This window comes from Alexandromys fortis, unplaced genomic scaffold (genome assembly GCF_014885135.2).
Source record: "Alexandromys fortis isolate MF-2015 unplaced genomic scaffold, M_Fortis_MF-2015_v1.1 scaffold_186, whole genome shotgun sequence".
NCBI classification, from domain to species: Eukaryota; Metazoa; Chordata; class Mammalia; order Rodentia; family Cricetidae; genus Alexandromys; species Alexandromys fortis.
In genome coordinates this window covers 1,766,249-1,792,531 of record NW_026068067.1, presented here as the reverse complement: position 1 = coordinate 1,792,531, position 26,283 = coordinate 1,766,249, and the positions used below count along the sequence as shown (strand labels likewise).

The following is a 26,283-nucleotide window of genomic DNA, read 5'->3' as shown; positions in this document are numbered from 1 at the left end:
GTTTAAAGAATCCGCGCGAGCGAGCCCAGGTGTTAACCGTGAGGGACCCGGGCTCAAATTCGACCATTTTCCATCCTCTCTGCACAGAGGGACGAAGGAACGTTTCCTCGCCACTTTCTATCTATCCGTCCTGCACTTAGGGAACGCCCACCCGATGGAGCGCTTTTCCTGTTCAGGATAAGGGCAAGTGCCAGTATCCTGGGGTTTCGCTGCATTCTAGTGTTCCAGCCTCTCACGCCAGTAGAGAAATTGCCAGCTTTCTCCTCCTTCTGCCCCGTAGTGTCCTAGAAGCCTGTCAGACTACTGTGTGACATGATGCAAGTCGCTTTGCCTCTCTGAAATCACAGAGGCCAAGATGGGTGACCCTGAGTTATCTGGCAGAAATGCTTTGAAACCTTTTAGGGCTATCCACGGTTTGAGGGCAGGAAACACAGAGGTCTCAGAGGGGTATGGCCGTAAGCGTGTTTCTTCGGGTGAGAGGTACGGTTATTATCTTTTTTTACGCAGAGCTGGGAAATGAAAGGGGTCACTGTTTTGTGGTCTCCCACAAACGACTTGGCTTTTGCAATTAAACGGCTATAGGCAGAGGGGAAGGGGTGCCGTTTGAGGAGGGAAAAAAAGGACACAGATGGCAATGGTGATAGAGTCCCAGGCCGATAAGCAGGACCCTTGGATCTGGAGTCCTGACTCAATCAAGTGACTGTGAGCTCCCTGCCTGCTGCTGGGGGGAGGGGGAGGAGGATAGGAGGTGTTTCCAAACTGAGGAAATGGGAACGTGGGGACAGACTACGGGCTGGGCCCAGGGAATCCTTACAAAAATGGAGTGCTTCCTCTTCAGCGAGAGGAATTCAAAGGTGAATGACACTTGAGGTCAAGAAGTTGGAGCTCCACCCCCAGGCAGTGCACAGCACTGAGTTATTGTTGGTCTGGGTCCCTCTGGAGGATATCCAAGTTCAGAGTGATCGTGACCTGTGATTGGTTCTCCTTCCTGTCCTGGGCCACTAACACCTATGCTCAATGCTCCAGCTTTATGTTATTGCGTTGTTGCTTGGAATGGAACCGAGGGACTTGTGCATGCCCTCTAGGGTTGAGATACATCCTTACCTCTGCAAGTCATGCTGTGTAGCCCACACGACCCTCAAATGCACATCTATAATCCCAGCGCTTAGGAGGCTGACCGAGCAGAAGGGAGCCTGGCTCCAGACCAGCCAGAGCTCTCCATGCTTGCACACATACAGAAAATAAGTTGAGTGGGGCTGTGGATGTATCTCAGTCGGTAGAGTGTTTACCATACATGATGCCCCGAGGTTCCTCCTCAGCACCGAATAAACAGGATGGAGTGGTGTATGCCTATTGTCCTGGCACTCAAGAGGTTGAAGGATCAGAACTTCAGGGCCATTCTCAGCTGCATAGTGAGTTGGAGGTCAGCAGGGATCACAGAAGACCTGGTGCCGCAGCACAGTGAAGTTGGGGACTGGATAGATGATTTTGGAGCACTTGCTTCTTTCCAGAGGCCCCCAAGTTCATTTCTCAGCAGCCATGTCAGATGGTGCACAACCTCGGCTCCAGTGGATCCAAGGACTCTGGCCTCTGTAGACATCCACACACACCGGAAAAGCATATTTCAGGAGACAGAAGCAGGTAGATCTCTATGAGTTTAAGGTTGTGGGCCAGGGTTACATAGTGAAATAAACAAGAAAATATTTTAAAAGAAGTAAAAGAAGAACCAGGGATATGGTGTAGTGCTAACCAGAAAAGCTTAAGAACCCACATTCAATCCCAGAAACTGGATATGGGGGCTTGAGAGATGACTTAGTGGTTAAGAGCACTGGCTGCTCTTCCAAATGAGCCCAGTTCCATTCCCAGAACCAATACGAAGGCTCACAGCCATCCATATCTCCAGCTCCAGGGGATTTGAAGCCCTCTCCTGTGGGCACCACACATGCAGGAGACACACATGCAGGCAAAGAACCTCTACGAATAAAGTGAAATTAACCTTCATAAAGTCAAATGTGGCAATGCACATCAGTAAACCCAGCTCTACTCCAGCAGGATGGGAGGTAGAGACAGAAGAACCACCAGCAGTAAAAAAGAACAAGAGAGACTGTGCTGGAGAAATGGTTCAGAGGTTAAGAGCACTGGCTGCTCTTCCAGAGGTCCTGAGTTCAATTCCCAGCAACCACATGGTGGCTTACAACCATCCGTAATGAGATCTGGTTCCTTCTTCTTACAAAATAAAGAAAGAGATTTTTAAAAAATGAACAAGAGAAAGCCTGCATCAGGTATGGTAGAAGGCAAGAACGGAGTCCTTAAAGTTGTCCTGTGACCGCAATACATGTGCTCTGGTACACAGAAACTATACTAACATTTTTTTAATATTTATTTATTTATTATGTATACAATATACAATATTCTGTCTGTATGTCTGCAGGCCAGAAGAGGACACCAGACCTTATGGTTGTGAGCCACCATGTGGTTGCCGGGAATTGAACTCAGGACCTTTGGAAGAGCAGGCAGTGCTCTTAACTACTGAGCCATCTCTCCAGCCCCCTAACATTTTTTTTTTAATTAAGAAAAACCAGGTATGGTAGCAGACCTTCAATCCTAGCACTGGGATGCCAGTGACTAGTGGACCTCTGAGAGTTCCAGGCCAGCCTGGTGGTCTACACAGTGAGACCTAGGTAAGCCAAAGTTACTTAGTGAGACCCTGTCACAAAAGAAAGAAATTAGCATAAGCCTTAAGGGGAAACTGAAGTTATTTTGAACTGAGGAGAGAGAGGGATTCATCAAACTGATGAATCCTGAATGCAGGACTTCGCTGGACGGTTGGAATTGGGAAGTACTAGAGTTGATACTGCAGGACTTTGCTGGACGGCTGGAATCGGGGAATACTAGAGCTGATATTGCAGGACTTTGCTGGACGGTTGGAATTGGGGAATACTAGAGCTGATATGTAAAAGGCTCAAACAATGTTGATGAACATTTCGTACGAGCGTGGCTCAGAACTGGGGATATACTACAGTGATCGAGCCCTTGCCTAGAAAGCATGAGGTTCTGGGTTCCGTTCCTACACTAGCAAAAAAGTCCAAGGCATGGTCCACACTTAAATTACTGTTCCCCAGTCGAGTGGTTGTGACACATGCCTTTATTCCCACCTCAGGAGGCAGAGGCAGGCAGATCTCTGTGAGTTCCAGGCCACCCTGGCCTACATAATGAGTTCCAGGACAGTCAGGGCTACAAAGAGACCTTTGAGCACAGGGCTGCCTTCCTTGCCAGTGATGTCTTGCAACACCTCTCATCTGAGGCCTTCAAAGGCAGTCTCTCCCCCAAGGAGGAAGAAAGATACCTGCGTCATGACAAGCCCCCCACACCTACTTGGCATGATCACCCTGGTAATTCAGGCAGCACCCCTTTTCTGCAGGCTGAAGCTGGCCCAGATTATCCGTCAGGTCCAGACAGTGTTCTCCTTCTTCAGGGACGACTACAAAGGCTGGAAGGACTTCTACTACTACAACCTTTCCTCTAACTGGTGCTTCCATAAGGTGCCCAAGGACCCTGCAAAGCCCCAGGCAAGGGCATTCTGGGCCATGGATGTGAGTCTGATTCCAGCAGAGGCACTGTGCCTTCAGAACACTGCCCTGTGCCAGTGGCAATGGCAGCCCCGGGGCACTCACAGAGCTTTCATCAAGGACCTGAGCCCATACTTGCTCCATGGCCGGCCTTACCAGCCGCCCAATCCCCACTACCATCCAGGGACAGTTTCATCATCCAGTCCCTGCTAGCGGACCCCCAGAAATGATCAACATGGCCCCAGCAGCCTGTGCTAGCTGGACAGAGCAGTTCAGCTTGGGCAGGTACCAGATAGAAGGGGGAAGAAGAGATGTGTACTGCGCTCCGTAACTCCACTGAGAAGCCTCTGTGGCCCCTCTGCTCCCTTCCTGGGCCCACAAGAATAGAGGGGGAGACTTCCCAAGGGGGAGTCATCAGGCCTTCTCCTCTTTCCCCAGAGCAAGGCACCTGGCCAGTCCACTTACTTCAGGGTTCCCAAGATCCCATGAGAATGTCCAGCAAGGGGTGCAGAGCTTCCCTGTGGGGACACCTACCCACTTTTTACTTGCCCATCTACACTCCCAATGTAGTAGTGCCTTTGGCCACACCACCTCCCATCTCTTGTCCCCAGTGCCTGTCTTCAACCAGCCCAGCCTACTGGAGTGTAGGTACTGAATCCCAAGGGTCCCTGGACCTTCTCTGTGATCTAGATTCCCTCTTCCAGGGAGTACCACCCAACAAGAGCATCTATGATGTGTGAGCCAGTCACCCTTGGGACCTGGCTGCTCCTGCCCCGGCTGGCTGCTCTCCTGGTACAGCCTGTAATAGTTCAAGGCAGGCAAGGGCTGCCTCTCCCTTCTACCCCTGGGTAGATGGGAAAAAAAACTCTAAAAAGGTTACAGTGTGTTCAAAAATGTGCATAGGCTTAAGAAAGAAAAGAAAATGGGCATAGCCAGTCATAGGAAAAAATAGTTTAAAATAATAAAGTCTTTAAAAAGAGAGTAAAGTAATACAAATGAATAAGCCATGCAAAGATGGGAAACACACAGGGAGTTTGGATCGTGTGTGGTGCTGTGTTGACTTTGGATTTTTTGAATGCTGATAAGCAAATGAAAGCTACTGAAAGACACTGGATTGTAAAAGAAACTGCGGTAACAAACCAGCCTACATGCATTGGGGATGTCTTTAAACTGGAATTCAAAAAATGTGTTGTGCCAGCACTCGGGAGGCAGAGGCAGATGGATCTCTGTGAGTTCGAGACCAGCCTGGTCTACAGAGCTAGTTCCAGGACAGACTCCAAAGCCACAGAAAAACCTTGTCTCGAAAAAAAAAATGTGTTGTGTTGGGAGAGAGGGTATGCTTTTGTTTCCACAGGAAAGGCAATGGATTCCTTCAAGGTTAGTAGAGATCAGGTTTGATCAGGGAAGACCCCCTGAAAATCCTGTCTTTCTGTCTAATTACAGACAGAAAGAAATAAACCAAGGAAAACTACAAGAGAGGGATATGCTGATCCCTCTGCATGGGAACAGCTCTGAAACTGGACAACAAATGTTACAACTAATTTTCCCCAGGCATGACCAGTACTTCAATTTTCTCAGGGTCCCCTGGAGATACTGTCACCCCCATACAACAGGAAGCAGTCTACAGAGCAAAATGTGCACATTCTCAAGAGGTGGGTGGGTACTTTTGGTCATTTGGTGGGTTATGGATGTTTGTCATAGTTTAGAGGGGATATAAAAATACAGGATAAAAAGACAACTGTTATCCTCAAATGTTTTATAATGGTATGGATTTGGGTATATAATCTGCCTATATTGATACAAATTTAAAGTTATTTCTGTTATACTCTATGTATGTTTCTACTCTTGTCTGGGATATTGTGCTTATGCAGCTCATTTAAAAATGTAATTATAATTAAGAAATACAGGTTAGTAGTTAGTCATATATAATAATCAAACTTGTAGTTATGTTATATTTTCAAGACTAGACATATACTTTAGATAGGTGATCTTCAAATACTTCAGAGACCTACAGAATATGGCATTTAATGTGTTTAATAACCTAAGGTTTTTCATGACAGTGAAACATGTGAGTCTCTGGCAGCACCAATCTACTTCACAAAAGAATGATAGGCATTGAAGAACCTCCATATGGAGTTTGCTTTCAGTGTGGCAAAGCTAGCTATTTGGGCAAGAAACTGACTGCCCTTGCCTCAATTGCTGACAGTATACTGTTCAAATTGAACAAGCCGGATACAAAGGAAAGCAACTGCCAAACTTTGTAAAGGCAAGGTAGAACAGTCCTTCAAAATTCCTGCTTCATAGAAAAGTCTGCCAGATATTCTAGACCTGTAGGCTGAAGACAGATGCCCCAACATTGTAGAAGAACTTTGGGTGTGACTGTCCAAACAGCCAGATGTCTCTGTCATTTCTGTAGTTTTGGAAGTGACTTACCCTGTACTCCCTGTTTACTATGTTAAAGTTAAAACCTCTCCTTTTTATTTAGACAAAACGGGGGAAATGTGGCATAGAATATTTGTTTAACTTTGTAAATACGTGTTATTTTGTTTACGCTGCATTTGTTTAACTAGGCAAAGATGTGTTGCTGTTTCACCTGGCCTGCTTAAGGTACCTGATTGATCTAATAAAAAGTTGAATACCTAATATTATAATATTAGCTAATAATAGTCAATAGCTAGACAGAGGAGGGATAGGCAGGGCTGGTGGGCAGAGAGCATGAGTAGGAGGAGGACAATGAGGGAGAAAGAGAGGAAGAAGCCCGGGGCAGCCAGACAAAGCAGGAAAGTAGGACACAGAGAATGAAAGGTAAAAAGCCCCAAGGCAAAACATAGCTGAAGAGAAACCGGTTAAAAAGAGTTATAAGACTAACAAAACAGCATAAAATAAATCTGAGCTTTCATAATTAATAAGTCTCCATTTCATGATTTGGAGGCTGGTGTTTTAAGAAAGCCTGCTACAGAGGTGTTGTGGGATAAACTTTTTATACACTGTGAAGATGTGGCATTGCCAAGGAGCCTTCTGACTGGTTTAGTAAAGAACTGGATGGCCAACAACTAGGCAGGAAGTGATAGGCAGAGAGAAAAGAAGAGATGAATCTAGGCATAGGGAGGATGCCCGAGGAGATGGAGAGGAAGCAGGACATACAGGAGGAGAAGTAAAAATCACGAGTCACATGACAGCATGTAGATCAATATAAATGGGTTAATTTATGAGCTAGTAAAAACAGCCCTAAATTAAGGCCGTGCTTTCACCTCTGATAAAAGTCCCCGTGTCATGACTTGGGGACTGGTGGCTCAAGAAAGCCTGCTACACAGAGGCTTACCATTTTACCTCGTTTCTTGTCGTAATCAACCTAATTAGATTGATTTTTTTTTGTTTTTGTTTGTTTTGTTTTTGTTTTCGAGACAGGGTTTCTCTGTGGCTTTGGAGCCTGTCCTGGAACTAGCTCTTGTAGACCAGGCTGGCCTCGAACTCACAGAGATCCGCCGGTCTCTATGTGAGCTCTGGGAACTGAACCTGGGCCCTCTGACTCTCTCACCCATCTACCCAGCCCCCAAAGAGCAATTTTGATTAAAATCAAGACTTCTAACACAGTGTAAACAAAGGTACACTAATTTGCTATGCACTGGAGAATGATAGGGAAATGTTAAAATTTTTTGTTTTTTGCTGAGCAGTGGTGGCACTTGCCTTTATCAGAGCTTGGGAGAAAGAGGCAGGTGGATCTCTGTGAGTTCGAGACCAGTCTGGTCTGCAGTGTGAAAATCCTGTCTTGAAAAACAAAAGCAAAAGAAACAAAGAAAGGAAGGAAAGAAGGAAGGAAGGAAGGAAGGAAGGAAGGAAGGAAGGAAGGAAGAAAGAAAGAAAGAAAGAAAGAAAGAAAGAAAGAAAGAGACAGACAGACCTTGAGGAACCAAGTTCTACCTCAGGGTGGAAGGAGTTAATTGAATCCCAAAAGTTGTCCTCTGACCTCCACTTGTATGCCATGGTCCCTGCCAAAAAGACAAAAGCACGCAAGGAAGAACCAAGGCTGCAGTGGTAGCACGGCTCAACCTGGCCACACACCGCCTGAGACACCTTGGAGTCACTGCCTTTGATTGTGAGTTACTTGGTCACTGGATATTCAGAAACCTGTTATTGCTTTTGGCAGTTTTTTGGTAACCCCACATTGAGTTATAAGACCTCATATGGATGAGACCCATAGTTTTAAAGAAGCATCAATTAGATATTGTTTTGATCACCTGAGAGCACAGGGAAGTGTGGTAGCTGGAGGGTTTATAATTTCTCCCTGTTGGTTGTCATTTTTGCCTTTTTTTTTTCCTCCTGTGAAGTGGAAGATTTAGATAGTAATTACATTATGAATTTGGGGGAGAACCTTAAAAACCTCAAGTATTCCATGCAGGTCAGCATACTCTGTATCTGTGGCTGTTCCTAGGTGAACCCCTCTTTCCTGAATGGGTATGGTCCCTACCCAGATTTGCTTTGACATTTTTAAAAAGAAGACTTAATTATTATGTATACAGTGTTCTGTCTGCATGTTGCTGCAGGCCAGAAGGGGACACAAGATCTCATTACAGATGGCTGTGAGCCACCATGTGGTTGCTGAGAAGTGAACTCAGGACCGCTGGAAAAGCAGCCAGTGTTCTTACCCTCTCCAGCCCTTCCTTTGGCATTTTAAAAGAGTAGTTAACATCAGTAGGGTTGGGAGTAGGAAAGATGGCTCAGCTGTTAAGTCTCTTCAAGAGGACCATGGTTCAATTCCCAGAATCCACAACCATCTATAACTTCAGTGCCAAGTGATCTGATGACCTCTTCTGCCCTCTGAGGGCACAACGCACATTTGTGATGCATATATACAGGCAAAATACACATAAATAAAGTACATAAATCTAAAAACTTCAGCAGAATAATCCTGAGTGAAGCCCACCACCCAGTGCTTTATCTCTGGGCGAGAGAGAATTCTAGGAAGGTGGCAGTGAGCTGAGCCTGCTGGTACTGGCTGCATGAAAATTACGGGGTGTTGGGAGTGAATCAATAGAATTGTTCTCAGTCAGGTCTTGTAGTGTTTCTCTGTAACCCAAGCGCTTGGGAGAAGTAGGGAGGAGATAAGGAGTTCAAGGCTAGCCTCCTCTAGGTTAGGCCTCTCTCAAGCTAAAAACAAACAGAAAAAAAAAATCAAGAGAAATTACTTTTGACTTTCAAGTCATCCAATTTACCTCACTATTTAACTAAAGGCTGCTGGGGAGAAACTACATAAAGCATTCTGAATCCCTTAGGCTCATTTGAGGTTTAATTGCCACACTTAAGATGGCGACGGCCTGCCCCCAAATCGCACTGTGTGCCACATTAAAAATGGCGACTCACGCGCTCTCGTGGTTCCGGTTCCGGTTCCTCGGTCCGCCCGGCGGCCTGCACGCACTAAGCACACTGGGAGCCACTATGGCAGACAATCCTGTGTTGGAGCTGTTGCTGCGGCGCCTGGAGGCAGCTGATGGCGGCCTGGACAGCGCGGAGTTGGCTACGCAGCTGGGCGTGGAGCACCAAGTGGTGGTGGGCGCCGTGAAGAGCCTGCAGGCTCTGGGTGAGGTGAGCTCGGCGCGTGCCGCTGGCCCGCCTCGCTTTTCCATCTGTGCCCCATTATCGCTGGTCGGGGGAAACTGCATATAGGTGCGCCATGGGCAGAGCAGGTGGAAGTCTGGAACCAATGCCTATTAAGGCGAAAGCAAGGAGCTTGTAAGGGTGTACAGGACGAGATCGCTGCCCCTAAAGTGTTGCAGTCTGATGGAGAGGTGCAGATGACCTGAGTGATGTGGGGGCTCAGAGAACCAGCTGTGACTGTTGACCTCGTGATACCTGAGTCTGATCCGGTGTCGGAAAACCATGACACGCAGGACATCAATGGAGGGCATCGGTATCGGGATTACAGGACGCAGTGACCATCGCAGCAGAATTGTGTGGGCTTGTAGGGTCCCTCATCCCATTCATCTCCATATTAGGAGGCCCCTAGGCAAAGCTGTACCATCGAGATTAAGCTCTAGGCTGTGTCTAGGCTGTGCTGTAAATTGATCTCTGGACCAGGCTGGCCTCCAATTACAGAGGGCTGAGATCAAAGGGTCACACCTTCCATGCATGACTGTTTTTGTTTGATTGTTTGTGGTTTTTAAAGAATTGTTTATTGGTTTTATGTTTATACATGTGTACCTGCTTGAGGAGGAGGCCAGAAGAGGGTGTTGGGTTTCCTCTTAAGTTACAAATGATTGTGGGCTTCCATGTAGGTGTTGGGAATTAAACCTGGTTCCTCTGTAAGAGCTATTGCTCTTAACCACTGAAGCACCTCTCAAGTCCACTTTTTACTTTTTAACTTTTTTCTTTTCGTGGGTTTTTATTTTTGTTTTGTTTTATAGACAGGGTCTCTCTACTTAGCCCTGGCTATCCTGTAGCCCACTATGTAGATCAGGCTGGCCTTGAACTCACTCACAGATCTACCTGCCTCTGCTTCTCGGTGTCGGGATACGTTGAAACAGGCTATCATTTGTCCAGGCTGGCCTTGAACTCGCCACATAACAAGACCCTTCTGGCCTCTTGCCTGAGGTTCTCAAACAGCTGAGATTACAGGTTTTTATCCACCGTGCACAGCCTGGTTTGTTTGTCTTTACCTCACAAGCATAGTGGAGTTGAGGCCAGCGAGATTGTATTCTTTGTATAATCTTTGGGAAGGACTGCCAGGCAAAAGTGGGGGCTGGGGTGGGGTGGGGTGCTGAGGACTGAGACTGGCAGGTCCCCCAGCTGACGGGCATGGTATCTCATGTGGGGAGGCAGGTGACTTGAGGTTCAGGGCAAGGTAGAGGAGCAGGGAGGAAGCCCGTCCTTCCAGCATCAGCAAGCAGACTGTGCTGAAGTGAAGGCTTGTGGATCACTCAGGAAGCAAGATCCATGAGGCCGAGTTCTGGGCTGTGTATTTGTGAGCACAAGTTCTGTGGTCTCAGCTGTGTTCTCTAGTCCTCGCCATAACCTCAGGATAATGACATCGTTTTTAGGTCTTGCACAGAAGACAGATGATGTTCAGTGTAGTTAGGTGACTTACCAGTGTCACTTGTACATACTACAGTTCCAAGGTCCTCAGTGTCGAGGTCAGATCAGGGTTACAGCATAGGGGCCAGGGATACTGCTCGTTGGGTAAAGGCTGTTGCCTTATTAGCCTGGCAGCCTGAGTTCAGTCCTTGCACACCTGTAATCCCACCACCCCTCATTAAGCAAGGCAGAGACAGGAGAATTGCCAGGAAGCTCTTAGCCTAGCCATCCTAGAGTGTGCAGCACAGCAAAGAGTAAGAGACCCTTCCTCACCAGGTGGTGGTGCACACCTTTAATCCCCCCAGCACTCAGGAGGCAGAGGCAGGTGAATCTCTGAGTTCAAGGCCAGCCTGGTTTACAGAGTGCGTTCCAAAACATCAGGGGTACACAGAAAAACCCTGTCTCAAACACCCCCCTCCCAGGAGAGGGGAGAGAGAGAGACTCCCTCAACAAAGTATAAGGCAAGAACTAAAAGCTGTCGCCTGACTACACACACACACACACACACACGCACGCACACACACACACACACACACACACACATTAATAACTTTTAAAAGAAAGTTAAGGTGTTGGGTGTATGGGGTGGCTCAGGCCTTTAACCTCAGTATTCTTAAGCAGAGGCAGGTAGATGTCTGTGAGTTCAAGACTAGATCTACAGGGTAAGTTCTAGGCGAGGCTATCCAGGGCCACATAGTGAAACCTGCCCCAGAAATGAGTGAGTGAGTGAGTGAGTGAATGAAAAACCATAAGAAGAAGGGAAAAAAGAACATCTGCTCATATTTGATGTAGGAGTCAGGTCAGGGGCAGAAGGAAGAAGATGGATTGTCCAAGTTCCAGAAGGAAATTAAGGAGCCCGAGAAGCTAGTGGACTGGAGACTTGTCTGCTGCTCCTCCAGTGCAGCAGGGGTGTGAATATGCACGACAGTCACAGCCACCACCGCTGAATGGCTGGGTTCTCCCCAGGAAACCAAGGCTTCACATAAGCTGCAGGTCTCCACTTGCATGGATGCAATTAAAAGTGCAATTAAAGGCCAGAACAAATGGCCTTGATTTATTTTATTTATTTGCGCATGCACGCATATGTATAGGTGAGTGAACATGCTCCAGGAAGCTGGAGAAGTCAGATCCCTGGAACTAGGAGTTAGAGGTATAAGAGCAGTATGTGCTCTTGACTGCTGAGGCGTCTCTCCAGCTCTGGGGTGTCTGAGTCTCAGGCTCAGTGCTGTAGAGGTGGTGGTGGTTTTGAACACCACATGTACATGTGCCACTCATTTCCTTGCAGGTTATTGAGGCTGAGCTTCGTTCCACCAAGTGCTGGGAGCTGACTGCTGAGGGTGAGGAGATTGCTCGGGAGGGCAGCCATGAGGCCCGTGTGTTTAGAAGCATCCCTCTTGAGGGCCTGGTGCAGAGTGAGCTAATGGTAGGGCCCAGGGCTGGGGTCCAGGGAGGGGATGGGATGCAGGTGGCCCTGGTATACAGCACTCACACAGTCCCACTTCCCTAGCGACACCCCAGTGGCAAGGTGGGCTTCAGCAAGGCCATGTCCAACAAGTGGATCCGAGTGGACAAGAGTGCAGCTGATGGGCCCCGGGTGTTCCAAGTGGTGAGTCCTGTGTGCAGATGGCCAGCAGGCTGGAGGCAGACGGAAGGGTGGGTGGGGCAAACGCCAGCCCTCATTCCCTTTGTCCTCTGGCAGGTGGACAGTATAGAGGATGAGGTCCAGAGGCGGTTGCAGCTGGTCCAGGCAGGCCAAGCTGAGAAGCTAGCTGAAAAGGAGAGGAATGAGCTCCGGAAGAGGAAGCTGCTGACTGAAGTGTGAGTGACTGCAAGGCCTAAGCCTTTTGGTTCGTGTGGTGCCGTGAGGATGGAGGGGCTGCCTAGCCCATATCCAGTTGCTGCTGCTGTCAGTCACCAGACCCCATTTTTACAGGGTTTTGTTACTGTCGTTTAGTTCTTTGGTTCCTTGGTTTTGAGACAGGGTCCTTCTGTGTAGCCCTGGCTAGCCTGATGTTAACTATGTAGCTTAGGCTAACCTCAAATTTACAGAGGTTTCTACCTCCCTAGTGCTGGGTTAGAGGCATGGACCTCGCTGTCTGCTGGGCTTTGAGTGTGTACTGGGCTCAGGCAGCCCTTGGGCCTTTGCTCTTGCTGTACCTGCTGCTGAGAAATGTGTACCTTCCAGGCAGCCAGCCAATTAAATTCCTGCTTGTGCCTCACTTAAGAGGGCCGCACTGAGCCAGATTTGATGCTGCATACTTGTGCAGGGAGACAGGAGAGTTCCGGTCTGACTTACACAGTGAAGCCTGCCTCATAGAACCTCTTAGAGCCCAGGGTTGTAGGGCTACCCAATGGAAGTCTAGGCCCTGTATTTCGTTAGCTAAAGTTTATGGCTTGGCAACTCACTTGGTCTTCCCCAGCCTCACCTTCCTTACTTGTAAATCCTTCTCATAGGGTTGTGAAGTAACAGACCCTGATCCAAAATAAACTCTCAATACTTTGCTGATAGCATCAGGCCCCTCTGTATGCATCACTACTTGAATGGACCCTGGCACAAATTAGATTCTTATTGTTTTTTATACAGCAAATAAATGCATGACCAGGTAGGTAGTGGCTGCATGAGAAAATTTCAAAAGACAGTTTCAAGACAGTAGACACAGCAGAATGGACAAGGGAAGTATGGGCATTCGATGCCATCCTGGGCTTCATAGAAGACCTAATCAACAAGGAGGAAAAAAGAAGGCCAGCAAAATAGTTCAGTGGGCAAAGATACTGTCACCAGTACAAGCCTGGTGTCTTAGAGTTTCTTTTGTTGTGAAGAGACATCATCACCTCAGCATCTGTTTTAAAGAAAACATTTAATTGGGATGGCTCACTTAGAGTTTCAGAGGTTCAGTCCATTATCATAGTGGGGAGCATGGCAGTGTGCAGGCAGATGTGCTGGAGGAGTAGCTGAGAGTCCTACATCTTGCAGGCAGCAGGAAGTCAACTGAGACGCTAGGCAGTATTCTAAGCATAGAAAAGCCAGCCGGGCGGTGGTGGTACACACCTTTAAGGGAGGCAGTAGCAGGTGGATCTCTGAGTTCAAGGCCAGCCTGGTCTACAAGAGTGAGTTTCAGAACAGGCTCGAAAGCTATAGAGAAATCCTGTCTCGAAAAACCAAAAGAAAACTTCAGAGCCTGCCCCAACAGTAACACACTTCCTCCAACAAAGCCACACCTCATAATAATGCCACTTCTCATGAGATTATGGAGGACAATTACATTCAAACTTGAGTTCCATCCCTTGAACCCACATGGTAGAAGGAAAGAACTGATTTCTTGATATTGTCTTCTGATCTTCACACATAAACTGCAGCGTGTGCATAGATAAGCAAATGTAGTAATGATTTTAAGAACTTTAAAAAAGCCAGAGGGACTGGGGAGATTGCCCAGGATGAACAGCACTGGCTGCTCGTCTAGGGGACCTGCTTAGATTTCTAGTTCCCATGTTGGGCAGCTCACAACTGCCTGTCTCTCTAGCTCCATGACCTGTGCTAGGAAGAGCCCCAGGATGTGACACTTTTCTTGTGGCCTCAGGCACCATACACAACAAACATTAACATAAACATGGGGATGTATAGTACACGTAAATTAAAAACAAAACTGGTAATGTAGCTCAGTTGTAGAATAATTGCCTGGCAGGTCCAAGGCCCAGGGTTGGTGTCTACCACCACAGAGAAAAAAGCAGCTGGATGTGGTCACGCCTTTAGTCCCAGCACAGGAAGCAGAGAGACTGGTGGACCTCTGTGAGTTTAAGACCAACCTAGTCTACACAGGAGTTCCAAGTCAGTCAGTGCTCTATCGTGACCCCGTGGGGTTTTTTTGTTCTTGTTTTTGTTTTTTTAAAGCAAATAAGGACACTGTAGAATACAATGCCTAACGCCTTTAATCTCAGCCTTTACTGTGTAACATTACCTTCTAGAATAAACAAAGACGTGAGTGAGTAGAGCAGGTTCTGGGATGTAGCTTGGTTGAATAGGTGCACTAAGCCCAAGTTGATCCTTAGCGCCACATAAACCCAGTGTGTCGTGGGCCTGCAGTTCTAGAATATAGGCGGTGGAAGCCAGAGGTTGAGGTCATTCTTGACTGTATAGCCTGGGATACATGGAGTCAGTTAAAACAAGAACTAACGACCTAAAACCAGAGTGACTCAGTGTTCTGGGATTAACATTCAGTGGCAGGTGGAGGGAAGGCTCTCGAAGTGACAGCAATGGCCCTTCTCTTGTCTGTGCACAGGATCCTGAAAACCTACTGGGTGAGCAAGGGCAAGGCCTTCAGCACAAGTGTGTCCAAGCAGGAGGCAGAGCTGAGCCCAGAGATGATCTCCAGGTAGGTTAAGGAGACCCTAGGGTAGAGGCTGTGGGGAGGGTTGGGCAGCCCTTCTCATAGCTTTATATCCTGTCTTTCCCCACAGTGGCTCCTGGAGGGACCGGCCTTTCAAACCCTATAACTTCTCTGCCCAAGGTGTGCTCCCAGACAGTGGCCACCTGCACCCCTTGCTCAAGGTCCGCTCCCAGTTCCGACAGATCTTCCTGGAGATGGGGTGAGCACAGGTTCTGGGGTGGGGTGTGGCAGCTACTGGCACAGGCAGGACAGACAGTCCGTGTCTCCTGCAGGTTCACTGAGATGCCTACAGACAACTTCATTGAGAGCTCCTTCTGGAACTTCGATGCCCTCTTCCAGCCACAGCAGCACCCAGCACGGGACCAACACGACACCTTCTTCCTGAAAGGTCGGTGGCCTGGGAGCCTCACCAGGGTCTGGGGGAAGCTTTAAGGAAGAGGTATCTCATTTCCTAAAATGAAATCTGACCTTATTGTAGTCAGCAAGGCCCTGGCAGCTGGTTCCATCCCCTAGTAATTTCTCTCTATTGTGCCTAGTCTCTGCTTTTTGAAGATGCCAGGCTCCAGCCTGCCTTGGGGCCATTGCCTGTGTTGTACCTGTACTAGCCACCCAGAGTTGGTTTTTGTTTTTTGGTTTCTTAAGAGAGGGTTTCACTAAGTAGCCTTGGCTGGCCTGGAGCTCATGTAGATGAGGCTAGGCTGGAACTCACAGGAGTTCCCCTGCCTCTGCCTTGCTAAGGCTGGGCTTAAAGGTATATGCCACAATCCATGGCGGTATTTTATTCAGAACTTCACTGGCTGTCTAGAACTCACTATGCAGACCAGGCTGGCCTCAGACTCACAAAGATAACACCTGTTTCTGCCTTTCTAGTGTTTGGACTAATGGCATGTGCCACCATGCCTAGCATGTCCCAGATTTTTAATGCCACTTAAGGGCTGGGGTGTGGCTCATCAGTTTATTATCAATTTAGCACGTGGTTAGTACATACGAGAACCTGGGTTCTATTTGTCTCTGCCTGTCTCCTCCCCTCTCTTCACCACCATGTGAATTCTCAGGGGTTTGTTTGGGATCAGAATCCTGTTCACTAAACTGAGGCATGTATGTGAGCTGGAGAAAGCTCAGCAGTGAAGAGCACTTGGCTGCTTTTGCAGAGGGCCCTAGTTTAGTTCCCAGCATCTGTGTTGGAAGCTCACAACCTCCAACTCCAGCCCAAGCAATCTGATACCTTCTGAGCTCCTCAGGCACCCAATATCACTTGTGTAAACCTAGACATAGACACACAGGCATATACATAATTGAAAAATAAAAATAAATCTTTAGGGGGCTGGAGAGATGGCTCAGAGGTTATGAGCACTGGCTGCTCTTCCAGAGGTCCTGAGTTCAATTCCCAGCAACCACATGGTGGCTCACAACCATCTGTAATGAGATCTAGTGCCCTCTTCTGGCATGCAAGTATACATGCAAGCAGAACACTGTATATGCAATAAATAAAGATTAAAAAAAAAAGAAAAACCTTTAAATAGAAGCATATTGTCCTTAGTTCTAGAAATGTCCATCCCCTCCCTCCCCTCCGTCCTCCTCCCCCTTTTCCCCCCTCCCTCCTTCCCCCCTCCCTCCCTCCCTTTTTTCTTTTTTTTTTTTAAAGATTTATTTATTTATTATGTACACATTGTTCAGCCTCCATGTATGCCTGCAAGCCAGAAGAGGGTACCAGATCTCATTACAGATGGTTGTGAGCCACCATGTGGTTGCTGGGAATTGAACTCAGGACCTCGGGAAGAGCAGTCCGTGCTCTTAACCTCTGAGCCATCTCTCCAGCCCCCTCCCTTTTTCTCTTTTTGGTTATTGTTGTTTTTCTCAGTTTGTCTTCCACTGTAGCCGAGGCTGGCTTTGAACTTATGTCAGTCCTCCTGCCTCAGCTTTTTTTTTTTTTAATGAGGCCAAGCAGTGTTTTTATTACTTAACCAATGAAATCAACAGATTGATATATGACACTCCCACATCACTTCCCCTTTTTCTGTTTAAACAAAAAAAGAAGGCTTTAACTTAACATAGCAAAATTACATATAACGAAACAGTTATCAAGTAAAAATTACAATAATCCATATCATAACTAAGGAAAACTATAACTAACTATTCTTAACTCCATCAAAGCGTCCAGAAAGATACAATATTACCTAAGCAAACAATAAATCAAAACTCTAGAAATGACAGAGACATCTCGCTGCCTGGACAGTCACCCAAAGTTTCTCTGTACCGTTGGCTGCCTCAGCTTCTTAAGTGCTAAGACCATCTTGCCTTACTAATGTGGATTGTTTTGTTTTGAGACAGGGTCCTACTCTAGTCTAGGCTGGCCCGTAAGTCACTATGTCACCATGACTGATCTCAGTCTCTGTCCTTCTGCCTCAGCCTCCAGCATGATGGAATTGTAAGTGTGTCCATCATGACCAGTTATTTGTTTCCTCTGTGTGTATGCTGCTGCTGCTGCTAGGGATGGAAGCCAGGGTCTCCTGGATGCTGGCAGTTCTCTGTCACTGATTACAGGCCAGCCCTTTTAGTGTTATATGAGTGGCTTCTCACAGTGGTGATCTCCCCTAGGAGGTGACAGGTGAGCTCCCTAGGTGACCGTCGCCAATTTAGTAGCAGTGATCTTGCTGTTGTCATGGTACCCAAAACTCATCTTCTACTCCATTGTTGTGAACCTTCCAACTACAGAAGTGGTACTGTTAGCCCCTCATTTACAGTTGAGGAAACTGAACCTCAGAAAGCACATCACTTGCCTAGGGCAGCACAGCTGGTACATGCTAAAGACGTATCCAAGCACCAAAGCTATGGCGTGAACATTCCCAGGGAATTCACATGCGTGAGCTGGGTGTAGTGGCTCTTCCCTGTCACCAGCACTCAGCATGCTGAGCAAGGGGAAATTCTACACCCCAAAGGAGAGAAACTTGTTTTGTTTATTTGCTTGTGGGGGGCTACATCTTAGTGTTAGAGCACTTGCCAAACCTGAGGAAGGCCCTGGGTTCTAGGAAGCATTGGGGGGGGGGAATCACATATTTTGAGCAAGACCTCTCTGAAGACCCTCCTGAATGGCAACATTCCTGTTGATCAGCTGAGTCAGCCCTGAGTAGGGCAGAAGTCCCCGGCCCCAGGGAGATCCACTTCCTGACTAGGTGTCCTGTGGAATCTGTGTGGTGGGGCAGGAAGTGAGAAACCACTGCAGATACTAGTGTGTGCCTGCAGGGCCAGGCAGGCTGTGTGCAGATACTAGTGTGTGCCTGCAGGGCCAGGCAGGCTGTGTGCAGAAACTAGTGTGTGCCTGCAGGGCCAGGCAGGCTGTGTGCAGAAACTAGTGTGTGCCTGCAGGGCCAGGCAGGCTGTGCGCCATTTCAGTCCTAAGCAAGGCTGGGGTGATAGCACACATGTTTAATCCCAGCATTCTGGAGGCAGAGACAGGTGGATCTCTGAGTTCAAGGCCAGCCTGCTCTACAGAGGGAGTTCCAGGCCCACCAGAGCTGCAGTGAGTCCCAGTTTTTTTTTTTTTTTTAAAAGCCCTCAACAAAGACAAGGAAGTAAGGGAGCTCAAATCTGTAGCCAGTGCAAGGTTCTAAGGCTGAAATGTCAGTTGGTGACCCTGGAACTGCAGGCCATGGCCGAGTAGGATGGGAGGACACCAGAGCAGGAGGTAATGGGTCAGAGCCAGAGGGAAACTCAGGCTGTTTCACAGTGAAGAGGAAAGCATGGGGAACTAGGGGTTCTGGATCACAATGTCATCTTAGGAGTACCAGGTTCCTCCGGCTGTTGGGGCACCAGAGCTACCATGGAGACATGCCTGATGACGTGCAATAGCTTCTGAGATGCTCATTGACTGACCGCATGTCTCTGTCCTGCCCAGATCCCGCCGAGGCCCTGCAGCTCCCAATGGACTATGTTCAGCGGGTGAAACGGACCCACTCCCAGGGTGGCTATGGCTCACAGGGGTGAGGCAGAAGGAGCACTTGGGCTGAGGAGGGGCAGGAGGCTGGGGTTCCAGGACCGCAGGGCAGACTCTTGCTTTTTCTTTTGAAGCTACAAGTATAACTGGAAGCTAGAAGAGGCCCGGAAAAACCTGCTTCGCACTCACACCACATCAGCTAGTGCCCGCGCCCTCTACTGCTTAGCCCAGAAGGTACAACGTGGCCTGCGCAGGGTGGGTCGTTGGTACTGTCCTAGACCTTCTGACCCGTGCCAGGATCGGGCTTCATCTGGCTGTCACCCCTTCTCCCCAGAAACCCTTCACACCCGCCAAGTACTTCTCCATTGATCGTGTGTTCCGGAATGAGACGCTGGACGCCACCCACCTGGCTGAGTTCCACCAGATAGAGGGTGTAGTAGCTGATCATGGACTGACCCTGGGCCACCTCATGGGTGTACTGAAGGAGTTCTTCACCAAGCTGGGTGAGCAGGCAAGCCACTCGAGACAGGAAGTGTTTGGGGTCCCTGAGAGGGTGCCTCTTGGGTCATCAGCCTGCCTTGGCCAACCCCTACAGGAATCACCCAGTTGCGCTTCAAACCAGCCTACAACCCCTACACAGAGCCCAGCATGGAAGTGTTCAGCTACCACCAAGGTCAGGGGTGGGAAAGTGAATGCGGAGGAGGGTCTGAGGGGCCTCACATTTGACCTGGGTCACCCTCTTTCCTAAGCTCGTAACCTATCTTCCCATCCTCTGGGCGCTATCACCCACATGCATTCTCTGATCTCCCCTTTATTCCCACAGGTCTAAAGAAGTGGGTAGAAGTTGGCAACTCTGGGGTCTTCCGCCCTGAGATGCTCCTGCCCATGGGGCTCCCCGAGAATGTGTCTGTTATTGCTTGGGGTCTCTCCCTGGAGCGGTAAGTGCCCAGGCTGGAGCTTGGGATGACCCTGTCATTCACTTGTTCATACCTCTGGCAGTTCTTTAACAGGAATGCCCAGTTGTGTGCTAGCCCTGAGCTGTGAACACCACAGCGTATTTCCTCAATATTATGCAACCTGGATCCTAGTGGAAAAGGAAGGGCAGCTAACATGGCCAATAAGGAAACTCAGAAGGCCATGTTGATACAGGAGGTGCCATAGAGAGGATAAAGCAGGACTGAGGAGACTAGTTGGTCAAGAAGGCTTCATGGAGGCCCAGAAAGCAGCGAAGTTTGCTTGCAGGGTGTACCAGGCAGAAGGCATAGCTCGCGCAAAGCCTCGGAGTCTAGATTCAGCATGGGGTGTGCCGGCAGAGTGATGTGGGAGTGATTTCTTATTAATAAAGAAACTGCCTTAGCCCATTTGATAGGCCAACCCTTAGGTGGGTGGAGTAAACATAACAGGATGCTGGGAGAAAGAAGCTGAGCCAGGAGTTGCCATGATTCTCCCGCTCCAGACAGATGCAGGTTAAGATCCTCCCTGGGAAGCCACCTCATGGGCTACACAGAATATTAGAAATGGGTTAGAACAATATGTAAGAGCTAACCAATAAGAAACTGAAACTAGCCGGGCCAGGCAGTGTTTTTTAAAAGAATACAGTTTCCGTGTAATTATTTCGGGCATAAGCTAGCCATGCGGGCAGCCGGGTGCTGGGGACGCAGCCCTGTCGCTCCTTCAACAGCAGAGTGGGGAGTGGGAGGGAAGATGAGCTTGGGAGTGACTGGGCCGATGGTACATCCTTTTCACCATGGGGAAGACTTTCCCTCCGAGAAAGATGGGAGCTTCTGAGGAGCAAAAGACAGCCTAATCTGACTCAGTGTTGAACTGTTCCTTCTCAGCCCGACGATGATCAAGTATGGCATCAACAACATCCGAGAGCTGGTGGGCCACAAGGTGAACCTGCAGATGGTATATGACAGCCCTATGTGCCGCCTGGATATCGAGCCCAGGTCTCCACAGACACAGGAGGCTGCATGATATAGGCTGCCCCAGAGAGCTCTGTCCAGTACCTGTGCATCCCCCAGCGGTGACCTCGCTAATATTTATGAGGCCTCTGTGAGGCTAGCTCACTCCCTCTGCCTCACCCACCCAGGGGCAGGGTCCTGAGTGCAGGAAGCAGGTTTTTTGTGCTGGCCTTTGGTGGTGCGTGTAGTGTTAAGGGTGGATTTGGGCCCTGCGGGTCAGCTGTTGTCTAATAAAATAGGCACTTTCTTTCATGCGGTGCCTTTTGTTAGGATTCTTCGTTATTGTTCATTTCATTAGGTGACTTGTGGGCTTTGCCTTGCTTGGTGGGAGAAAACTGGGTGACAGTTCCTGGTATGTTGGTTTGGGAGTCAGGGATTTGAATCCTCCAAGGTCTGAGATTCTAGAAGGTCCCAGGCAGCCCAGGCAGGTCCGTGGTTCCACTTAACATTTATTTTTAATGGATGTGTGTCTGTCTGTTCAGGTGCATGTGGGAAACAACCTTGGGTGTCATCCTTAGGAACACTGTCTATGTCCTGTGTGACAGGGAAGCTCCAGGGACCCTCCTGCCTCCATCTCTCCAGCTCTGGGATTATAAATGCACATCCCTTATTTTTTATGTGGATTGAACACAGCAAGCACTTAACTACTGAGCCAGCCCCTCGCCCCTGGCATTTACAAGTCACTGGTGCCCAGTCCTCATCTGACTGAATAGGACTGAAACTCCTTGATGAAAGGATACTTTAGTGGGTGATGGCCTAAAGCCAGCATTCCCCATGCCTGGTAGGAGCAAAGCTGTAGGGTGAGAAGCTGCTCTTAGTTTTCCCCCTAATGATCAAGTCTCCCAGCACTGGAGCAGCTGAAACAGCGGCATCATGAGTTTGAGGCCAGCCTAGGCCACATACTTAGACTGTTGAATGAAAAAAGAAAGATTCATGAACTCTGAGGAAAGAGTTGCATAAAGCTTCATGCACCTGTACTTTAACCCGCTTTTCTGGGCTGGCCTGCCTGTTTGTTTTTTATGTTTATGGTCGTTTTGTCTGCATATATGTTTTAATTTTTTAGGCCGGGTGGTGGTGGTGGTGCACAACTTTAATCCCAGTCGTCAGGAGGCAGAGGCAGGCAGATTTCTGAGTTTGATGCCAGCCTGGTCTACATAGGTTATCACTATAGCCCAGACTTGCCTCAAATTTAAGATTCTTCTGCCTCAGCCTTCCAAGTACTGAAATTATAGGCGCATGTCACAACACTTAGATTTCTTTCCTTCCTCCTTCCTTCCTCTCTTTTTTTCAAGACAGCATTTCTTTGTGTAGCCTCAGCTGTCCTGAAATTAGCCCAGTAAACAAGGCTGGCCTCGAACTTAGATTTGCCTGCTTCTGCCTCCTAAGCTTTGGATTGAACGTGTGCACCGCCACTGCCTGACAAAACTTAAGTTTATTGCCTCCTGTCAATAAATTTTAGGATCTGCCAGATGTTTATCCTTGTAACTTTTACAACAGTGTTATTTTAGATTTTTTATCACAGCAGTAATAAATGGGGATGTGTTTTGAGAGTGCCAGTTTTTTAGCCAGGTGGTAATATTAATATGCCTTTAATTCCTACACTCAGGATATAGAGGCAGGTAGATTTCTGAGGCCACTAAAGGAGAGTACCAGTTTTCCATTGCTTAGCTGGTAAAAATCCAGATTCATCGTCATTTTCCACAGAATGTGGGTGTCAAGATATGTCCTAGTTTGGGGTGTGGTTACGACAGCTTGGCTCAGAAGAGTCACACAGTGTGACTGGGGCCTTCCTTCATGCCTCCCTTATGTGGACAGTGTGACAGACATGACACACAGGGCCTTTGCTCCTGTCACAGTGTCCGCTGATGCTGAGCTGGTCTCCGGGCCTTTGCGTGCATCCATCCCAGTCTATTGCCTATTTGTGTGTGCTGTGTTGGTGATCAAACCCAGGGTGTGTGTTACAGACAAATGCTCTGACTCAACTATATCCTCAGGTTTACCTCCCTTTTTTGAGACAGGGCTTCTGTGTTGCCCAGACTGGCCCCGGCTCCTGGGCCCAAGTAATTTTGCTTCAGTTATCCAAATAGCAGGGACCACTTTTGAAATAGGAGCGGCGGGGCTGCGTCCCCAACACCCCGGCCGCTTGGCTAGCTCATGCCCGAAATAACAACACACAAACTGTATTCATTGAAACACTGCTTGGCCCATGAACTCTAGCCCTTACAGGCTAATTCTCGCACCTGGACTAGCCCATTTCTAATGATGTGTGTAAGCACCCCAAGGTGCGCTTACCAGGAAGGTTCTAACCTATGTCCATCTTGGGTCGGAGTTTCATCGCGTGTGCCTCAGAAAGCAGAGCTATTGGGAGAGCGGAGCATGGCGTCTCTGCTCCAGAGAGCAGAGCTGTCGAGTCTCTCCGGAAGCAGAGCAGAGTCTGACCTCACTTCCTCTTCCGCCCAGAATTCTATTCTGTTTACTCCTCCCATCTATGTTCTAAGCTATGAGGCCAAGCAGTTGGTTTATTATAATTAACCAATGACCTTCCTCCATCAGACCACAGACATGTTAACTGTTCCTAGCCTCAGTCTTTTAGATTGGGTTTTTTCTTGAGTCTGGGTCAGCCCATTTTGTTCAGGTTGGCCTGAAATTGGAGATCCTCCTACCTCAGCCCCCAAAAGCTGGGTTACAGGCATTCCTAGATGCATGTTGAGTTCCATGCCAGCCTGAGCTGCACAATACCTTATTTGAAAATGTAAGGAGCAGTAGTGACACGGGCCTTTAATCCCAGCACTCAGAGGGCAGAAGCAGGTATGTCTCTGTGAGTTCGAAGCCAGCCTGGTCTACAGAACGAGTTCCAGGATAACCAGGACTACACGGTGAGACTTTGTCTTGAGAAAACTAAAAAGAAAAAGAAGAAAAATTAAGGGGGTAGAGGAAGCCCTGAGTGAGTACAGTTCTGACTTGTATTTTGATGTGGGCATGGAGGAGTCCAAGACTGATTGACCCATTGAAAACTTCCAAAGCCATTACCTATATGGGCCAGGCCCTCAGTATGACTGTTGATGGTAATTAATGTGTGTAAAGATTAGCAACTTTGGCTTCCTCTCCAGATGTATCACCCACAGATACCGCCTACCAAAACTAACTAACCCTGTGCTGTACATAATAAAAACCCGAGGTTCCAATCCGCAGCCATAGCTCTAGAGAACTCTACCTGACCCCGTTCTTCTGTTCCCCACCGGCGCTCAAGCTGTTGGGTATGTGGCATAAAAAAAAAAAAAAAAGGTTGGAGAGATAGCTTAGTGGCTAAGGTACTGGTTGCTTTTTTGAGGATGTAAGCCCAATTTCAAGCACCCATGTGGTGGCTCACAATTGTAATTCCAGTCCCAGGGAATCTGGATCCCTCTTCTGACTTCTATGGGCACCAGGCACACATGTTGTACAGAAATATGTGCAGGCAAAACATTTTATGTGTATGGACACAAAAACTATATTAAAAAACACTTAAAGACAAAAGAGTTCCTTCCAGATGGCAGAGTGGGTAAAGGCACTTGCAAAGCCTTCCATCCCAGTGACCTACAAAGTGGAAGGAAGTAGTGGACTCCTCCAGGCTGAACTTCCTCCCTGTGGGGAAGTCAGAGTTAGCACATGTGCATACACAAGTAGGTTAAATGTATAAAAATTCACCTGAGTTCAATTCCCGGCACCCACATGGCAGCTCACAGTTGTCTGTAACTCCAGGGCCAGGGGATCTGACACAGACACATGCAGGCAAAGCACCAATGCATATAAAATAAAAAAAAAATATTAAAAAAAATTACAGCCTGGAGTAGTGGTGGACGCTTTTAATCCCAGCACTCAGGAGGTAGAGGTAGGCGGATCTCTGAGATCGAGGCCAGCCTGGTCTACAAAGTGAATTCCAGGACAGCCAGGGTCACACAGAAACCTTGCTTCACAAAAAAATAAATGAACAAATGAATGAATAAATATATGTCGCTGGTTATCACTAGCCGTGGGAGTGCCTGCCTTTAATTCTACCACTCTGGAAGCAGATGCACGCTGATCTCTGTGTTCAGTGACAGCCTGGTTTACGTAGTCCTAGACCAGGACATAGTGGGACCCTGTTTCAAAGAATTTGAAAAAAAATTGTGGAACAGAGGGGCGGAACGCCGGTGTACAGTATGAGTTCGTCAAACTCTGTAATCTGAGTGCCACAGGTGACCCTCAAGTCCTGCGAATACGCTCTGCGACCTTAGACGCACAGAGTCGCTGGTGGGCGCTGAACCTGCATAACTCCACTGGCGCCTAACCACGTGCGTGGCCTAGTGTAAGCTTGGGGGCGGGGCCAGGGAGCGCTTCTACGAGGGGAGGGGCGGGGCGTGCGCAGAGGGCGGGGTGTAGCAGAAGGCAGGGCGGGGCGTAGCAGAGGGCGGGCGTGCTCAGAGGACAGGACATGCAGAGGGCGGGGCGCGTGCAGAAGGTGGGATGTAGCGAAAGTGGGGCGCGTGCTGAGGGCCGGGCGTAGCCGCAGACGGGGGCGTGGCAAAGCAAAGGCGTGCAGAGGGCGGGCGTGCTCAGAAGCCCCGCATGCTCAGAGGGCGGGGCGTAGCAGAAGACGGGGCGTGCGGAGGGCGGAGCGTGCGCAGAGGACAGAGGCGTAGCAGAGGGCGGGAGCTCCGAGGCGGGAAAAGACGAAATGGAGCGCCAGGGCGTACGTGAGGTGCTGTTTTCCCTTCCGCGGGCGGCGGGCGGGGCAAAGGGCGGGCGGGATCCGGCGCTTCCCCCGGCGACGTGAAGCAGGGGGCCGTTCCTTACTGTTGGGGCCGCCTCCTGCCCCGCGAGGCGAAGTTTTCTGACGGACAGAACGGCTGGTCTTGATGGAGGAGAGGCGGTGCGGGCGTGCGGTGCGCTACCGGCACCGCGTCAAGGCCCCTCGCTGTGTGGACCGGGCCGGGGAGGGGACGAGGGGCGCGCCGCTCGCTCGCTGTCTGCCCGAAGCTCTAGCGCGCCACCGGGATCCCCTTTGAGGACCAGACGCGCGGGTGGGGGCGCCCGCCCACGCCGCCTCTCAGAGCCTCCTGTGCTCGCAGGTGGAGGTGCCTCCCGTGGACCTAAATGACCAGGAGCCCCAGGCGGTTGTGGAGAGCGGGGAGCATCAGCAGAACGAGAACCACGAGGAAGAGGCTGGCGCCGCGGCAGCCAGGTGGGGGCCCCGTCTTGGTTCACGCGGGTCATTCCACGAGGTCTTGTTCCACGGTGACGTAGCACCTTCCGGGTGTCCAGCACGGTCCAGGGTGCTGGCGACACGTTGTCATCCTTTCCGTACCCACGAGGTTTAGTTTCAGGATTTCCCCCCCCTGGTC

General features: G+C 49.0%; 2 protein-coding genes and 1 pseudogene across 3 annotated transcripts in view; all 3 read left to right on the top strand.

The window, feature by feature from the left end:
- Window positions 1-355: 355 nt before the first annotated feature.
- Window positions 356-4,374, top strand: LOC126487765 (forkhead box protein H1-like; annotated as a pseudogene).
- Window positions 4,375-8,954: 4,580 nt separating this feature from the next.
- Window positions 8,955-21,192, top strand: Farsa (phenylalanyl-tRNA synthetase subunit alpha). Its single transcript, XM_050120813.1, has 13 exons — window positions 8,955-9,152; window positions 11,923-12,060; window positions 12,145-12,243; window positions 12,337-12,455; window positions 14,915-15,007; window positions 15,093-15,221; window positions 15,295-15,410; window positions 18,918-19,002; window positions 19,091-19,190; window positions 19,291-19,459; window positions 19,552-19,629; window positions 19,780-19,894; window positions 20,795-21,192. Exons 1-13 carry the CDS (start codon window positions 9,006-9,008, stop codon window positions 20,931-20,933), a joined length of 1,527 nt encoding a protein of 508 aa, XP_049976770.1. The 5' UTR covers window positions 8,955-9,005; the 3' UTR covers window positions 20,934-21,192.
- Window positions 21,193-25,547: 4,355 nt separating this feature from the next.
- Syce2 (synaptonemal complex central element protein 2) overlaps window positions 25,548-26,283 on the top strand; it is a 15,774-nt gene continuing 15,038 nt past the window's right edge. For both annotated transcript variants that reach the window (XR_007588492.1, XM_050120782.1), the window contains exons 1-2: window positions 25,548-25,640; window positions 26,011-26,123. Coding sequence is in view for 1 of the 2 variants with exons in the window: in XM_050120782.1 (XP_049976739.1) it covers window positions 25,617-25,640; window positions 26,011-26,123 (137 nt within the window). In the remaining variant the exon portion in view is untranslated. The remainder of the gene's footprint in view (window positions 25,641-26,010; window positions 26,124-26,283) is intronic.

What these genes read in the sequence shown, in the direction of transcription:
- Farsa (XM_050120813.1), top strand. Translation starts at nt 9,006, where the DNA reads ATGGCAGACAATCCTGTGTTGGAGCTGTTGCTGCGGCGCCTGGAGGCA. An exon ending in AGCCCAGAGATGATCTCCAG is followed by an intron (nt 15,008 to 15,092) that starts GTAGGTTAAGGA and finishes CTTTCCCCACAG; the next exon opens with TGGCTCCTGGAGGGACCGGC. An exon ending in CAGATCTTCCTGGAGATGGG is followed by an intron (nt 15,222 to 15,294) that starts GTGAGCACAGGT and finishes TGTCTCCTGCAG; the next exon opens with GTTCACTGAGATGCCTACAG.